At 39.0% G+C, this 18,543-nt stretch overlaps 1 protein-coding gene and 3 long non-coding RNA genes across 5 annotated transcripts in view; all 4 read right to left on the bottom strand.

The window, feature by feature from the left end:
- l(3)80Fj (lethal (3) 80Fj) overlaps positions 1–10,850 on the bottom strand; it is a 71,184-nt gene extending 60,334 nt beyond the window's left edge. The window contains exons 1-3 of one of the 2 annotated variants that reach the window (XM_075291084.1): positions 10,706–10,850; positions 10,540–10,642; positions 9,520–10,484 (exon numbers count right to left, since the gene is read on the bottom strand). In XM_075291084.1, the coding sequence (XP_075147199.1) occupies positions 9,520–10,484; positions 10,540–10,642; positions 10,706–10,723 (1,086 nt within the window). In that variant the 5' untranslated portion in view covers positions 10,724–10,850. The remainder of the gene's footprint in view (positions 1–9,519; positions 10,485–10,539; positions 10,643–10,705) is intronic. The other variant, XM_075291085.1, reaches the window with a different exon arrangement.
- Positions 10,851–12,505: 1,655 nt separating this feature from the next.
- LOC142239908 (uncharacterized) lies at positions 12,506–13,001 on the bottom strand. The gene is made up of 2 exons (XR_012723136.1): positions 12,783–13,001; positions 12,506–12,715 (listed from the first exon to the last, which is right to left on the bottom strand). It is a non-coding gene; the product is annotated as an uncharacterized LOC142239908 (long non-coding RNA).
- An 898-nt stretch (positions 13,002–13,899) lies between these two features.
- Positions 13,900–14,278, bottom strand: LOC142239900 (uncharacterized). Its single transcript, XR_012723134.1, has 2 exons — positions 14,177–14,278; positions 13,900–14,109 (listed from the first exon to the last, which is right to left on the bottom strand). It is a non-coding gene; the product is annotated as an uncharacterized LOC142239900 (long non-coding RNA).
- A 2,479-nt stretch (positions 14,279–16,757) lies between these two features.
- On the bottom strand, positions 16,758–17,355 carry LOC142239897 (uncharacterized). Its single transcript, XR_012723133.1, has 2 exons — positions 17,035–17,355; positions 16,758–16,967 (listed from the first exon to the last, which is right to left on the bottom strand). It is a non-coding gene; the product is annotated as an uncharacterized LOC142239897 (long non-coding RNA).
- Positions 17,356–18,543: the final 1,188 nt, after the last annotated feature.

Raw genomic sequence — 18,543 nt, 5'->3', positions numbered from 1 at the left:
TAAGCAGTGCCGGAGATATCACCCCGCCCTGGGGAACTCCCTGTTTAACTCTATGGGGTTTTGACTTCTTGTCCCTGAATTCCACGTACGACTGGCGTCCACACATATAATTCAGAACCCAACGTTTCGTTCCTGCCGGTAGGGACGTATTCTCGATGTCCTCGTATAATGTGGCATGGTTGACCGTATCGAACGCTTTCGATAGGCAAGCGCCACGAGGACCATCCTATGACACGGCTGGGGCTGATTAAGTCCCCTATTGATATGTGTCGAAATGGCATCTAAGGCTGTCGTCGTACTGTGTACCTTACGGAATCCATGTTGGTGGTGGGCAGCTGGAAAATTCTCCACAAGGCCGGGGAGGAGTAGTGCCTCAAGTGTGGCAAGTGGCTACTGGCGAAAGAAGGGATATCGGTCTGTACGATTCACCTTTACTCGAATCTTTGCCTGGCTTCAGTAGTGGAATCACTCTTCCCATCTTCCAGACATCCGGTATAATGAGTGATTCCAAGGACAAATTGAGGAGTCTGGTCAGGTACTCAACTCCCAGTAGTCCCAGATGCTTCAGCATTAGCATTGAAATTCCGTCGGGGCCCAGCGCCTTAGATGGTTTCGCGCTGTTGATGACATTGGTAACTTCGGCTGCGGTAAATTGTGGTGTGTCGTCGGCTCGGAGACTACGTATGCGACGAGTGACTCTCCTTTTCGCTCTATCACTCTCGGGATGCTCGACAAACAGTCGGTTGAAGTATTTGGCGCATCTCTTCGGATCAGTCACAGTCACGTCGCCAAAGGTGACTGAAATCCCATCTTCCCTTGTAGCGGGGTTCGAGAGGGCTCTCACTGTTGACCACAATTTACCAGTACCTGTGCCTAAGTTACATTGCTTCAGGTGCTCTAACCAAGTGTTCCTTTTTTTTAGTTCTCTGATTCTAGGATCAGCAGGGTTAGCACGACGGCGTTCGTCACGCTCGTCTGCGAGTCCCGCCGCTTCGGCAGGGAAGTTGGGCCTCACTTGGGCAATTCGACCAGCGGGTATGAAGCGAGCGGCTGCTGCGTTGATGATGTCCCGGAACGCCCTCTGGGCAACATGAACATGAGAGGGGGACAGGAGCTCACTGAAACGGCGATCGGTATATTCTCTGAAGCCTTCCCAGTTGGCTTTCTTTTGATTAATAAACGTCCGCCGTTCAGAGGCTATGAAATCGGAGGGTCGGTTGATGTTGAGAATTATGGAGAGGTGGTCCGATCCCAATGAAATGACGGGTTGCCAGGAGACGTCATTTATCAGACCAGGCGACGCTAAAGATAAATCTGGCGAACTGCTGCAGTCACCCATAATTCTCGTGGGCGCCTCTTCGTTCACCGTGCAAAATGTGGAGTCATCTATCTGCTCTGACAAAGCTATGCCTCTCTGGTCATTACCTAGGAGTGAATGCCAAAGTTCATGGTTGGCATTAAAGCCTCCTAGAACCAATCGGTTATGTCCGCACAATAGCCACTCAATGTTTGGGCAATAACCTGGAGCACAGCTACCAAGCGGCGGTATATACACATTGTATAGATCTATCTCAGCAGCCCCAGACTTGACTGCTACCCCCATACATTCCATATACGGGTCACTAGTGTCTGGCACAAGCGGGATAGGTCTATACTGCACGGAACGGTGTATTATGAAAGCCAGGCCACCACCTCCACTTCTTGTGCGATCCTTTCGAATCACATTGTATCCATCACAATGGCGTAGGCTGCAGGTGGAATTCAGCTTAGTCTCCTGGATCGCTGCGACCCTTATCCTTTTCCTATTCATAAAGTCCACGATTTCGCTAATCTTACCTCGGAGCCCGTTGCAATTAAATTGCAAAAACGATGCACTATCCGGAACTGGAACAACAATATTGGGTGTAAGATGCTGCGGCGGAGAATATTGTTGAACGGGAGATGTCGGGGGGTCGCATAGTCAGACGACCCACTGCTGCTATCGCTGGCACAGCATCCTGCCACGTAGTCAGTATGACTATACTCCCGCAGCGATGTTAATCCGGAGCAGTTCCGGTAATGCACCCACTCCAAGCACCGGTTACACCTGACCGAAACCGCCGAAACCTGGCGTATCAGGTTTCGGCAGACTGAACAATACCATGGTCCGGGGTTCTCCTCTATCCCGGCTCGGACCAACAGCAAACGGAGAAGGCTCCCCGGGATACACCTTCTCCAACACAAAAAGACGGACGAAACAGCAATTAACACAATTAACAACACTGATGTGGCAGCCGCTGGCCAATGGATGGGGTCCATCGGGTCAATCCGGTACACAGAACACGCCGCCGTGGGATTGTTGTTGTTGTAACAGTTTATTGTGATTTCATCCATTTTATGTTATACGCTTTGGTACTTCAGCTTGTGGCCAGATCGAGGAACTCTGGGTGTGTCTGGGTGTGTGATCTGGTGGTAAGTCGGGTTGGTTTAGATGGGCAAGATAAAAGATGACGCGTGTCGTGTGGCCCTTGGTTGCAAATTAGACATACGTCAGCTACGCTGTTATCAATCACTGATAAATAGGAATTGAGGCGGCTGCACTTGCCTGATCTTAATTGGGCTAAAACTACCCGTGGGAGGTCTCTTTCCTCCGGTGCTATGGGCGGTGGTCGGACTACGAGAAGAGAACCTTGTAGCTTCTCATCGCTTCAGCTACAGCATCCTCATTAATCCTGTTCAAACCTGCCTGGTAGGCTGCTTGAACTAGAGGCTCTCTTTTGTAGCGCTGGATCTCGCGCTCTAGATGATCCAATCCAATTAATTTTTTAATTGATCCAATTAATTTTTTAATTGAAATGTCTTCAATCACAGAAATGACTGTATCAATTAAAAAATTAATTGAAAGTCAATTAACAAATTAATTGATCCAATTAAAAAAATTAATTGATACTATCAATTAATACTGGTGAACTCCATGTTTCACTCTACGGGGTCTTGCTTCAGCATCAGGGCCCAGCGCTTTTGATGGTTTCGCGCTGTTGATGACATCGGTAACTTCGGTTATGGTAAATTATGGTGTGTCATCGGCTCGGAGACCACGGATACGACGAATGGCTCTCCTTTTCGCTCTATCACTCTCGAGGTGCTCGACAAACAGTCGGTTGAATAATGTGGCGCACCTCTTCGGATCAGTCACTGTCACATCGCCAAAGGTGACTGAAATACCATCTTACTGTTGACCACAATTTACCTGTTCCTGTGCCTAGGTTACATTGCTTCAGGTGCTCTAACCAGGTGTTCCGCTTGTGCTCGTCGACTATCTTACTAATCTCTAGATTCAGTTCCCTGATTCTAGGATGAGCAGGGTTAGCGCGACGCCGTTCATTACACTCGTCTGCGAGACCCGCTGCCTCTGCTGGGAAGTTGGGCATCATTTGAGCTATTCGACCAGCTGGAATGAAGCGAGCGGCTGCTGCGTTGATGATGTCCCGGAACGCCCTCTGGGCAACATGAACATGGGAGGGGGACGGGAGCTCAAGGAAGCGGCGATCTGTGTATTATCTGAAGCCTTCCCAGTTGGCTTTCTTTTGGTTAATAAACGTCCGGCGTTCAGAGGTTATGAAATCGGAGGGTTGGTTAATGTTCCACGTGGAACAATTTGGCGAAGCCCGCCTAACGGTTCCGCCTCTATGGGATTGTGTTCTCAATGTTCACTTCCCTTTATGTTAAATGCAAAAATGCGGAACTAGCTGTGCACCAAAAAAGTCAGAAATTATTTTGAATCCCAAAAGTTTGACTTTTAAAATTGCAGCCCGAGAAGAAATATGATCACCGCAACCATGTTTCAGAAGTAAAATGTTAGTAACGTGTTTGTCGCAACCATGCTATTTTCTCGGTATTTATGTATATGATTTTGGCAAACATTTTATGTTTGGCGAGAAAACAATTTTTTTGAGTAAAAATGTTCCATTTCCCCATCCAGCAATAAAATTTTTCACTGAAAACATGTTTGACATTCCTCCTTTACGTGTGATATATAGAGATAACATCGTGCACTAAAGAAATTGATTATCTGCATGAAATTGCATAAATGCTATGTTACGCAACTTTTCCTCCAGTGATCAGAATGGAACGAAAATTGGTTTACGGTATCATAACTCCATATACAACAATTCTAACATACCAAAGCATTTTTATCCTTGCTCAAATTATATCCTGCAACGAAGTGTTAATAATATTTTTTATTCCAAGTTCTTTATTTTCGATAACTACTATGCATCGTCGGGGTATGGACTTTATCAAATGTTGAATTGCATCCTGTAATATATTATTCCATGCACTCTGCAGCCGTATGAAGAAATAGCCAGTATTTCTTATGTTATTTAGACAAATATTTTTATCCACAATTTGCCAAAGGATTTCGATAGGATTAAGATGCGGTGATTGGGGAGGACACTACATAACATTAATATTGTAATGCGGACACCACGTTTTTACAAGTTTTGAAGTGTGTTCTTCGTTTGTTTTGGGTCGTTATCATGTGGAAACATCCAACGTGGTGACATTTCCGATTCGGCATATATGTTACTTACATAACATCTTCGAGAATGTTTTTGTGCACCCAACTATCCATTATACCATTAATTCGATCCAATGGACCTAGCCCATTAGCTAAAAATCATCCCCAGATCATGACGTGGGCCAATCCATGCTTGACAGCCTTAGCACAAAACTGTAGTCTATTTATTTATTTTCTTGGCGAATCCAAAGCCATATACGGATTCCAAAACTATTTCCTCTGTAACATTTTTTCTCCATTTTGTCGGGTGCCAATAAGAAGTCCCCTTTCCTCAGAACTTTTAAGGCACCACAATGAGCCTTACAGTGATGAAGATTTATCTGTAAAGTTTCAATAACCGTCACTTTAGAATCCTTCTCGTGTCCGTCCATGTCTGCATTTTTGGTATCTCCCTCGTCTTCGCATGAAGGTTAGGTTAGGTTAGGTTATGTGGCAGCCCGATGTATCAGGCTCACTTAGACTATTCAGTCCATTGTGATACCACAGTGGTGAACTTCTCTCTTATCACTGAGTGCTGCCCGATTCCATTTTAAGCTCAATGACAAGGGACCTCCTTTTTATAGCCGAGTCCGAACGGCGTTCCACATTCCAGTGAAACCACTTAGAGAAGCTTTGAAACCCTCAGAAATGTCACCAGCATTACTGAGGTGGGATAATCCACCGCTGAAAACTTTTTGGTGTTCGGTCGTAGCAGGAATCGAACCCACGACCTTGTGTATGCAAGGCGGGCATGCTAACCATTGCACCACGGTGGCTCCCTTCGCATGAAGATCTGCTCATCTCTGATTATGACAGAGGCTTGTCCATTTCGGAATCCTTTGGCTAATCACTTTTGTATACTTTCATTTGTATATAATGAAAGCCATAACATACCCGGCCCTAGGACTTAAGTAGATGTGGCAAAGACTGAATGTTCAATATAAACACTGCATGCTGTCTTGGTCCATCCACTTCCTCCAAACGGCTAACCTTCCAATCAATATTTGGAAGATCTGGATTGGATAGTCTATTTAAAATAGATTCAGGGTCAGGAGGCTTTGCAGGTATCCATGCGTGTGCTCTACGTCTAGCCAAACTTCACCAATTAGTATCAACGCAGCTTTAAAACATTCTATAGACCTCTGGTTCTCAAATGCGAATAGCTTAAATCGTCCTTGATACCAACCAGCCTCTTGGAGTCTAGGATCTTAGTTGGGAAACTTTTCCAGCACCTGTGAGTAGACACCAGACAAATCATTCTCAATTTCCCCCCACTTGTGCTTTGGAACTACACCAACCACTGCTCCACTGTTAACAATCCCCATCACAAAACTGTTTTGGAAGATGACAGTTCATCCGGTGATCTTTCCCTTTTTCCAGCTTCAAGAATTTCTTGCGCTTACTTTAAGGAAGTGCTTTGCTTAGTCGACTGATCCTAATTTCATTCGGGTAAGCAAGACATTTCTGCGTTCCTTAAATCTCTTGATGGATTACCTCCTTTTGATGTCGTTGCCTTAGGGAAGGTTCGACTTGTCAAAGTATCGCAACCTGTCGACTAATTGGGCCTAAATCTTGGCAATAGTTTTTAACCGATTTTCATGAAGTTGTAAAACAAGATTGTTTTTAAAATTCGCCCTATTTTCATCGATATATTTTGAACCACTTAACTTATCATAGATCTTATTATACACGTTTGTTCGACATCTCAATACCTTCCATTCAAGTACAAACAAATATATAATCGGACATTTCTAGCTCGAGGTATAATTTGTTTAGCGAAAAGTCAGAAAAACTAAAAATAACGGTATATCTCAAAAACGGTTTCATAAAAATTTTTTTTAACCTTCATTTTCAATTTCAGCAGATCAAAATACATAAGAAAAGTCATCAAATGTACATTTTCAGTGTAAGCTAGTGTTAACAAACACCACATAAAAATTCATATTTGGATATAAAAAAACAAGACCACTTCGGTATTAGGGAGATAACACAAAGGGGGCAAAAGAAAGCAGCTAATTTTTATCAATTTGGAATCTTGAAATATTAACTAATAAACTACAAAAAATCCCATTGGAGACTTCAGGGGGGACCCCACCACTAAATCTCTACATAAAATTTATATATAAGAACGAACGAACACGAAACAATGAGACTGACAAAAATTGGCCGGACAGAGTCCAAAGTGGGCTAACGTGGACCCAAGGGGGGAGAGTAGCCGACCTTCGGCCGGGGTTTAATACTTTCTCCTATGGACAGAGTCCAAAGTGGGCTAAGGCAGACCCAAGGGGGGAAAGTAGCCGGCCTTCGGCCGGGGTTTGAGCCTTTCTCCTATGGGCAGAGTCCAAAGTGGGCTAACGCAGGCCAAGGGGGGAAATGTAGCCGGCCGGACAGAGTCCAAAGTGGGCTAACGTGGACCCAAGGGGGAGAGTAGCCGGCCTTTGGCCGGGGTTTAAGACTTTCCCCTATGAGCAGACCCCAAGGGGGAAGTAGCCGGCCTTCGGCCGGGGTTTATGACTTTCTCCTAGGGACAGAGTCCAAAGTGGGCTAACGCAAACACAAGGGGAGAAAATATTTCAGTAATAATACCTTTTTTATACCCACCACCATAGAATGGTGACGGGGGTATAATAAGTTTGTCATTCCGTTTGTAACACATCGAAATATCGATTTCCGACTATATAAAGTATATATATTCTTGATCAGGGAGAAATTCTAAAACGATATAACGATGTCCGTCTGTCTGTCTGTTGTAATCACGCTACAGTCTTCAATAATGAAGCAATCGTGCTGAAATTTTGCACAAACTCGTCTTTTGTCTGCAGGCAGGTCAAGTTCGAAGATGGGCTATATCGGTCCAGGTTTTGATATAGTCCCCATATAAACCGACCTCCCGATTTGGGGTCTTGGGCTTATAGAAATCGTAGTTTTTATCCAATTTACCTGAAATTTGAAATCTGGAGGTATTGTAGGACCACAAATACGTGTGCCAAAAATTGTGAGTATCGGTCCATGTTTTCGTATGGTCCCCGTATAAAATGACCTCCCGAATTGGGGTGTTGGGCTTATAGAAACCGAATTTTTTTCCAATTTGTCTGAAATTGGAAATCTAGTATATATTTTGGTATAGCCCCCATATAGACCGATTTCCCATTTTACTTCTTGGACTTCTAGAATCCGAAGTTTTTATACTATTTGCCTGAAATTGGAAATCTAGAGGTATTTTCGGGTCATAAAGAGGTGTGCCGAAAACGGTGAGTATCGGTCCATATTTTAGTATAGCCCCCATAAGAACGATCTCCCGATTTAACTCCTTGGGTTTCGAGAAACCGTAGTTTTTATCTGATTTGCCTGAAATTGTAAATATTCTGGAATTTTAGGCTCACATAAAAGTATATCGGATTAAGTTTTTATCGGTCCATTTGGTAATGCCTTCATATAGACCGACTTCTTGAGGGTGTAGAAGGCGCACTGATCATGAAAATTGCTTGAAACTCAATGTAAAATTTCCAGATTTTACTTCTACAGATTTAAGATTTCAAATCAAGACGTTATTTTATAATTTTCTTGCACACTTACACGAGATGTTAATGATTCCTCTAAAACTCAAACAAAAATGGTTCTTATAAATCCAGGATCTGATATAGTCCTCATAGGTGAAATCTTTAAATTTATCTTCGGGAAGTGTCCTCAAGCCCTCTTGAAATTTCAAAGGAAACCCTAATATTTGGTTCATGGTGGTGGGTATTTAAGATTCGGCCCGGCCGAACTTAGTGCTGTATATACTTGTTTCTACTCAGAATAAAAACTCCATAACTTTGATAAAAGTGGACTTATAAAGACACGTTGTACATCAATCGAAAGGAATATATGCTTTCAATCTATGTGTAAAACATGTTGGGTATAATCGAAGACGTTTTGAGATATAACGAAAAAACAAAAAAATAGGGTACAATTTTTCTTTTTTTATTTATATCTCCCAAACTAAATTAAATATTAAAAACATATTTTTTTGCGTATAAAAGTGCATTGAATAAGCTTTCATATGATACCAAGTTTGCCTAGATTGGACAAAAAACAAAAAAATAAGATAGATCAAGTTTTTATTGACCATTTGGAGGGCTATATCTCAAGACCCGGGTACTTCCCCCGGGTATGGGTCACTTTGTTGGAATCAGCTCACCGAATGACACAACATATATTAATGTTAAGCAATTCGGTGAGAGGCCCATAAACTGCAGTTGAGCCAAAAGAACTCCATCAAAACATGCTAAGTCGTACTCTGGAATGAAGACATCGATATGTTTGTTCCAACTTTTAGTATTAAATATTCTTTTTTCATTATAAAAACATAAAATAAATCTTTTTTATTATTTACGGTAATTTCAGTCATTTTGGAAATTTGAAGATAAAATTGTATATAATTAGATATATTAACACCCAATTAGGTATAGACCTAATCAGATATAACCATTTTTCGGATCTGACCAGGTACATACTATCATTTCTAATCAGATATGGCAGGAGATGCGATAATATCTGTCCAGATTATTTTTCTATTTCTATTTTTGCAAACTATTCTATTTTTGCAAACAAATTTGTTATGTTATGGGTTCCAGTTTCAAACGAACATCAAACAAAGCTTTTCAGCGGTAATTCATCTCCTCTCAATAAATATTGTTTCATTTATGAGCTTCTCAGATTGTCATTGAGCTTAATATAGAAACTTCGCCACCTGTGATATCAGAATGAGTAACGTAAGGGAACAATATAAACACGATTTCCTAATTGCAATAAGGCAAGTAGATCATGGCAGCATTAAAACGTTGCAATTTTTAGCAATTACGTACCTTTGAATTCGCATGTACTGAAATCTAATTATATCCTAAGAGGGATATGAAAGACAGCTTGTTTAGCTTGTCCAAATATATAAGAGCTTAAGAGCAATCTGATTTTCTCCTCCTCCTTTGCTATTTCTTACTTACCTGGATTATACTAATACGTATTTCTGCTACTGTAATTTTTCCTTCTGCTCCATGCAGAGTCGAAAAAAGTGTCTGGAGGACCTCCGAAATTGTGTCTACATTGGAACATTTTTGTATAACGAATCCCAGAGTTTCACTTGAATCAGTTCTTATAGTGCAATCCTTCGATACCAGATTTTGCATTATAACATTTGCCAATTGAAGTACATATGGGCTGAAATCAAAACTCAATTCTTGTATTATCAGACCAACACCTTGTAAAACCAACTCCGGACTTCTTAGCAGTGCTCGTTGAATTGGCGGTAACAACTTAGTTTTAAATTCGCTTTCAGCGAGAGATTGGAGAAGGATTCCACAATAAGAAACCACACTGCCGTTCGTCTTCTTTTTTGTCCCGATGATTCCTTTTACGAATATGGCAACAAGTTCTTCTTTGTATTTTGTTATTCCATCTGAGATGCATCCTGGATCTGCATTATATCCTAATAGGAGAAGTAACATAACTAGGCTATGACTCGATGGCTCCATTTGCAATAAAACAGATAGGTATAAATTGTAATAGTGCTCATCCATAAACACATCATGTAAAACTTCTTGGGCCAATTTTTTAAGACGATCGTTAGCAGCAATAATAATCTCAAAAAAGTGTGATTGATAATCTACAAGACGAGGGAGTTCATCTTTAAAAATATTAGACTCTTTATCTCCGTATTTATTCAAAAGAACCGTCCAGCCAAGAGCTATTAGTGCCGCTTTTGGGGCTTTATTGGGAGGAGCATTCGGAAGTTCTTTTAAAGCCAATATTTTAAACACCGTCATCATGCCTTCAATCGATGCGTCGTGGTGAAATTTTAACAGGTCTATAATAAGGCTCCGTACAAGACACTGAGATGTACTATCTTTGTATCTTGTCAAAGTTGTAGCTACAATTTTGCATATACCGCGAACATCGGTGGCATTGGTCTCTGAAATTGTAATAGACAAGTAGTTTAAAATTTTCATAGAAACACACAAATATACCAGAATTAGAAACAATATCCAATAGCGAGCGGAACAGTTCTGGCCTGTCATCTTGAGGCAGAATCAAAGCTTGGTTTGCGAGATCTTTCATAACGTATGGCTTCTTAAGAGAATGAAATAAAAAAGGTAATCATCTTTTCATTTCTATATAAAGTTCGACACATACTTCCTTCAACAAACTCATTTTGTAGAACTAGTAACTTAACCTTACTCGAAAAATATAGGTATTGCCAGCAGTGTTGCCAAACAATACCCAATAAACACAAACGTTTGAAAAATGCTAAATTTCAACTATTTTTCAAACATTATTTTCAAAGGAGTATGGTAATATTCAAGTTGGGAAATTGTTGAGAAAATCGCGTTCTCAACAAAAAAAAGACATTACCCTCAACAGTAAAATTCGACACATTAATGCGCTTTACAGACTATCAGTTATTCCGGACGGAATGTCGGTGTTTGTAAAGAATCTTACATTGTGTCGGATCGATACGACTTGTCGGCGATGACTAAATAATCGGTAAATGTGTTATCCATCCCATAAACATGCAGCAGTGTCGATTATGCCTTCGGACTTAAGCTATAATGTGCACAATATATGGGATATGTTCGACACGCGCACTGTGGTCCGGAATAACTGATAAGGCCGGTATGCACCTCTAGCGAAAAATTTCATTCCCATAAGAAATGCATTGCTATTTATGCTAACGAAATTTTCGGTAGCGTCCAATTTCGTAAGCTGGTACGCACCTCTAATGAAAATAACAGGGTTGTCAAAAGCATATTTTGGCAGCAAACATTTAATTTATTACAATCATTGTGTGCGTAAAAGTTTTAAAAGGTCTGTCAATAATAAACAATTTATTTGAGGAATATTTGGAACATATATTAACAATTTTTAAAAGCGATTAGCTGGTTTAACATTTGTGTACACAGCCGTTTTTTTGTTGTAGAATTAAATAAATTTTTGCTACCGAAAATTTCGCTAGAGGTGCATACCGGCCTATAGTCTGTAAAGCGCATAATACTACGTTCGCACTAGACACGAAATCTCGCTATTTAGAACCAAAATCTCTTTATAAATCCCAAGTGTTCGGACCGGCAAAATAACGAGATTTCGTAGATTTGAGGATTTAACAGCTGTTTGTAAATATATCAATACAAACACAAACCCGTATTCATCTACAAGGAAAACTGGAAAATTTTTCCAACCCTGCAAAAAGCGCATTTTTAGTACTAAAAACACAGTTGTACAAGGCAGTATAGGGGATTTTGAAAGAGATTTTATTGAAATCCTCTACGAGCCAGCTGATATTTCCCTATTGCAAATCTACTGAGATCTAGGAGGATTTCGGCCAAAATCCTCGTTTACGAGGATTTCGTGACTAGTGCGAACGTAGTATAATGCGCTTTACAGACTATCAGTTATTCCGGACGGAATGTCGGTTTTTGTAAAGAATCTTACAGTGTGTCGGGTCGATACGACTTGTCGGCGATGACTAAATAATCGGTAAATGTGTTATCGATCCCATAAACATGCAGCAGTATCGATTATGCCTTCGGACTTAACTTATAATGCGCACAATATATGGGATATGTTCGACACGAGCACTGTCGTCCGGAATAACTGATAGTCTGTAAAGCGCTTAAGGCCGGTATGTTCATTCTAGCAAAAAAACATTAATGGAAACCATTATTTCGCACATAGAAAGCGGCCCTGCCAACATTTTTTGAATTTGGGGCGATTCTGAGAATCCCCACTTCGTCGAAAAGAATCATATACGACATCAAAAACTCGTCGGAAAAGCGCCGCCACTATTGAGAAGTTGTACCACGCCAAGTTACTACGAAAAAGTTTCTCATCAGTGCAATTATTAGGTGCCTATTTAGATCAATTTCGAAGGACGCCAATAAGAACCCCTGCAAACTATCAGAAAAAGTGCATTTTAAGATAATTGTAGAAGAATCATTGTGGTCAAGTAAAACACGATTGTGTAGATGTTTATTGATACGATTAAACATTTATAATTTCTTATAAATATAACATTTTTCGGTTTATCTCATCACATTTAACATAATTTTTTGCATTAATAAAAGAATGATGTTGAGTTTTAAGTAGCAAGTTACATATTGCAGCATCTATCAGCCAGTTTGTTTATTTTCGATGGAGACAGCGTGCCTGGAAAAATATTTGAAAAACGATCACTTTATTCTATTTGGAAAGTCGAAAATTGTTCACCATATACCTTTCACAATTTTAAGCGTAATATCTATGTTTTCAGAACTTTATTTTCGTTTTTATTGAAATAAAATATAACAAGCTGGTTGCGCTTGGCGTTTCACAAAAAATAAAATGGCTCTTCTAACAGTAGTGATGGCAAAATACTTTTATGTACATTTTGTACTTTTTGATATGCTTCCCCCATCACAGTTCGCGATGGTTGTGGTGACAATTACGAGTCTGTGGTAGCGATGAGGATGAAATGGAACTTTGAAATGCTGGCAGGGGGTGTTTATTTAGGTAACAGGGAGCGCTATTTAACAGGGAGCGATATGGAATTAAGTTGGATGTTGTTGTTCGAAACTGTGATTTTTTATCCAATCAGTAGCTTTCAACATATAAAAGCTTCACATGACCATCCGTTTTATAATTATCCAACATAATTACCACTGTGATATCATTCTGCATTACTATAAGATATTTTATACACTGTTAGTCATTTTTTAACAGTCTAATTGTTATCTCGTTTTAAGCGTTTTTGTTATTTATTATCGGTAATCCCTCTTGCATTACCATCAATCGATATAGGCCGTGAGCAGGCCTTTTCTTACATTTGTTTTGCTACGTATTTTCTTTATACGTTCGCTAGTAGCCATTGCAAGCAAGTAGCTAATGTACTTAACCACCGTGTATTGGAATAAGACAACGATAGTTCTAAGTATTATAAATATACATTCGCTCTTTACTAATTGAAGCACAAACAAGAAGAAGACTCAATAAAAAATACTTACTTACTTGGAGGTTGTTGCTTGCTATTACAAACTAACATTTTATTTTTCCTTGGGCAATTGATCTGCTACTCCTTTGATCCTTTGTATATTTTCGGAACAATAACCCTGCCAACATTTTTTGAATTTGGGGCGCTTCTGAGAAACCCCACTACGTCGAAAACAATCATATACGACATCAAAAACTCGTCGGAAAAGCGCCGTCACTATTGAGAAGTTGTACCACGCCAAATTACTACGAAAAAGTTTCTCATCTGTGCAATTATTAGGTGCCTATTTAGATCAATTTCGAAGGGCGTCAATAAGAACCCCTGCAAACTATCAGTGCATTTTAAGGTAATTGTAGAAGAATCATTGTGGTCAAGTAAAACACGATTGTGTAGATGTTTATTGATTCGATTAAACATTTATAATTTCTTATAAATATAACATTTTTCGGTTTATCTCATCACATTTAACATAATTTTTTGCATTAATAAAAGAATGATGTTGAGTTTTAAGTAGCAAGTTACATATTGCAGCGTCTATCAGCCAGTTTGTTTATTTTCGATGGAGACAGCGTGCCTGGAAAAATATTTGAAAAACGATCACTTTATTCTATTTGGAAAGTCGAAAATTGTTCACCATATACCTTTCACAATTTTAAGCGTAATATCTATGTTTTCAGAACTTTATTTTCGTTTTTATTTAAATAAAATATAACAAGCTGGTTGCGCTTGGCGTTTCACAAAACATAAAATGGCTCTTCTAACAGTAGTGATGGCAAAATACTTTCATGTACATTTTGTACTTTTTGATATGCTTCCCCCATCACAGTTCGCGATGGTTGTGGTGACAATTACGAATCTGTGGTAGCGATGAGGATGAAATGGAACTTTGAAATGCTGGATTGAAAGTCAGGGTACACGTAAAGTGTACACTGGTTATTACCATAATAATACCGGATGTAAATGATTTGATATAATGTGGTATCATAATTGAAAGGTAACGTGAACTAAACTATTAATACCAAACGGTAATGGTCACGTACCGCCTTTTTTCTACCAGTGTATATATGTATCGCCCGATTTTCCAAAAATTTGGCCACAAAACACTTATTTATCAACCGATCTTGCTCAAAGTTGGCTAGATGTAATCTTCTATAGCACTTACTATATGTGCAAAAAATCATCGAAATCGGTTCAGATTTAGCTATAGCTCCCATATATATGTACCGCTCGATTTTTCTAAATTTGGCCATAAAACTCTTATTTATTCACCGATCTTACTCAAAATTGGCTAAACGTAATCTTCTATAGCACTAACTATATGTGCAAAAAATCATCGAAATCGGTTCCGATTTAGATATAGCTCCCATATGTATGTATAGCCCGATTTTCCCAAATTTGGTCATAGAACCCTTATTTATTAACCGATCTTACTCAAAGTTGGCTAAAACCAGTCCTCTATAGCACTAACTATATGTGCAAAATTTCATCGAAATCAGTTCAGATGTAGATATAGCTTCCATGTATGTATCGCCCGATTTTGAAAAATTCGCCCCTAATAACCTTATGTTTGACCATATAGGCCTCATTTCTTAACTGATCACACTCAAATTTTGCACAAGGTAACCTTTTGTATTTTTGTATTAATCAAACCTGCAAAATATTATGCAAATTGGTGCAGATTTACATATAGCTTCCATATATATGCATCGCTCGATTTTCCAAAATTTGGCCATAGTACTCTTATTTATTAACCAATGTTACTCAAATTTCAAATTTTGATGTACTAGCCGATCGTATTTATACGTATTTGTAGCTCTTACATAAGAATATTGCCCGATTTTTACAAATTTGGGTTTATCACCCACACTAATTAAACGATTTTCTCTTTTTTTAATAATGAGCTCAATATTAGTGGCATATTAACCTCGTAGGTGCAGTATCAACTACAGCCAGTGTTGCTAGAAGTAGGGGAAATTCCCTATATGTAGGGTTTTATTTAATATTTAGCGTCTTGTAGGGACGAAGTGCCACAATGTAGGGACATTTTCACTCTACACAATTTGTAATAATTTTTACATTTTGGTGGCTCTAGAGGAGGAAATTAGAAGCCGGCAAGGCTACGTAAATAAGCAAAATTGCCGCATTTGGAGTGAAGAGCAACCAGAAGCCGTTCAAGAACTGCCCATGCATCCCGAAAAATGCACTGTTTGGTGTGGTTTGTACGCTGGTGGAATCATTGGACCGTATTTTTTCAAAGATGCTGTTGGACGCAACGTTACGGTGAATGGCGATCGCTATCGTTCGATGCTAACAAACTTTTTGTTGCCAAAAATGGAAGAACTGAACTTGGTTGACATGTGGTTTCAACAAGATGGCGCTACATGTCACACAGCTCGCGATTCTATGGCCATTTTGAGGGAAAACTTCGGAGAACAATTCATCTCAAGAAATGGACCGGTAAGTTGGCCACCAAGATCATACGATTTGACGCCTTTAGACTATTTTTTGTGGGGCTACGTCAAGTCTAAAGTCTACAGAAATAAGCCAGCAACTATTCCAGCTTTGGAAGACAACATTTCCGAAGAAATTCGGGCTATTCCGGCCGAAATGCTCGAAAAAGTTGCCCAAAATTGGACTTTCCGAATGGACCACCTAAGACGCAGCCGCGGTCAACATTTAAATGAAATTATCTTCAAAAAGTAAATGTCATGGACCAATCTAACGTTTCAAATAAAGAACCGATGAGATTTTGCAAATTTTATGCGTTTTTTTAAAAAAAAAAGTTATCAAGCTCTTAACAAATCACCCTTTACATTCGCTCTTTACTAATTGAAGCACAAACAAGAAGAAGACTCAATAAAAAATACTTACTTACTTGGAGGTTGTTGCTTGCTATTACAAACTAACATTTTATTTTTCCTTGGGCAATTGATCTGCTACTCCTTTGATCCTTTGTATATTTTCGGAACAATAACCCTGCCAACATTTTTTGAATTTGGGGCGCTTCTGAGAAACCCCACTACGTCGAAAACAATCATATACGACATCAAAAACTCGTCGGAAAAGCGCCGTCACTATTGAGAAGTTGTACCACGCCAAATTACTACGAAAAAGTTTCTCATCTGTGCAATTATTAGGTGCCTATTTAGATCAATTTCGAAGGGCGTCAATAAGAACCCCTGCAAACTATCAGTGCATTTTAAGGTAATTGTAGAAGAATCATTGTGGTCAAGTAAAACACGATTGTGTAGATGTTTATTGATTCGATTAAACATTTATAATTTCTTATAAATATAACATTTTTCGGTTTATCTCATCACATTTAACATAATTTTTTGCATTAATAAAAGAATGATGTTGAGTTTTAAGTAGCAAGTTACATATTGCAGCGTCTATCAGCCAGTTTGTTTATTTTCGATGGAGACAGCGTGCCTGGAAAAATATTTGAAAAACGATCACTTTATTCTATTTGGAAAGTCGAAAATTGTTCACCATATACCTTTCACAATTTTAAGCGTAATATCTATGTTTTCAGAACTTTATTTTCGTTTTTATTTAAATAAAATATAACAAGCTGGTTGCGCTTGGCGTTTCACAAAAAATAAAATGGCTCTTCTAACAGTAGTGATGGCAAAATACTTTCATGTACATTTTGTACTTTTTGATATGCTTCCCCCATCACAGTTCGCGATGGTTGTGGTGACAATTACGAGTCTGTGGTAGCGATGAGGATGAAATGGAACTTTGAAATGCTGGATTGAAAGTCAGGGTACACGTAAAGTGTACACTGGTTATTACCATAATAATACCGGATGTAAATGATTTGATATAATGTGGTATCATAATTGAAAGGTAACGTGAACTAAACTATTAATACCAAACGGTAATGGTCACGTACCGCCTTTTTTCTACCAGTGTATATATGTATCGCCCGATTTTCCAAAAATTTGGCCACAAAACACTTATTTATAAACCGATCTTGCTCAAAGTTGGCTAGATGTAATCTTCTATAGCACTTACTATATGTGCAAAAAATCATCGAAATCGGTTCAGATTTAGCTATAGCTCCCATATATATGTACCGCTCGATTTTTCTAAATTTGGCCATAAAACTCTTATTTATTCACCGATCTTACTCAAAATTGGCTAAACGTAATCTTCTATAGCACTAACTATATGTGCAAAAAATCATCGAAATCGGTTCCGATTTAGATATAGCTCCCATATGTATGTATAGCCCGATTTTCCCAAATTTGGTCATAGAACCCTTATTTATTAACCGATCTTACTCAAAGTTGGCTAAAACCAGTCCTCTATAGCACTAACTATACGTGCAAAATTTCATCGAAATCAGTTCAGATGTAGATATAGCTTCCATGTATGTATCGCCCGATTTTGAAAAATTCGCCCCTAATAACCTTATGTTTGACCATATAGGCCTCATTTCTTAACTGATCACACTCAAATTTTGCACAAGGTAACCTTTTGTATTTTTGTATTAATCAAACCTGCAAAATATTATGCAAATTGGTGCAGATTTAGATATAGCTTCCATATATATGCATCGCTCGATTTTCCAAAATTTGGCCATAGTACTCTTATTTATTAACCAATGTTACTCAAATTTCAAATTTTGATGTACTAGCCGATCGTATTTATACGTATTTGTAGCTCTTACATAAGAATATTGCCCGATTTTTACAAATTTGGGTTTATCACCCACACTAATTAAACGATTTTCTCTTTTTTTAATAATGAGCTCAATATTAGTGGCATATTAACCTCGTAGGTGCAGTATCAACTACAGCCAGTGTTGCTAGAAGTAGGGGAAATTCCCTATATGTAGGGTTTTGTTTAATATTTAGCGTCTTGTAGGGACGAAGTGCCACAATGTAGGGACATTTTCACTCTACACAATTTGTAATAATTTTTACATTTTGGTGGCTCTAGAGGAGGAAATTAGAAGCCGGCAAGGCTTGATCTTTAACAATGTGTGGTAACTCGTGCC

This window comes from Haematobia irritans, chromosome 1, assembly GCF_050003625.1.
Source record: "Haematobia irritans isolate KBUSLIRL chromosome 1, ASM5000362v1, whole genome shotgun sequence".
Classification (NCBI taxonomy): Eukaryota; Metazoa; Arthropoda; class Insecta; order Diptera; family Muscidae; genus Haematobia; species Haematobia irritans.
The sequence above is the reverse complement of the archived record's forward strand: the minus strand, read 5'-3'. Positions and strand labels throughout refer to the sequence as shown.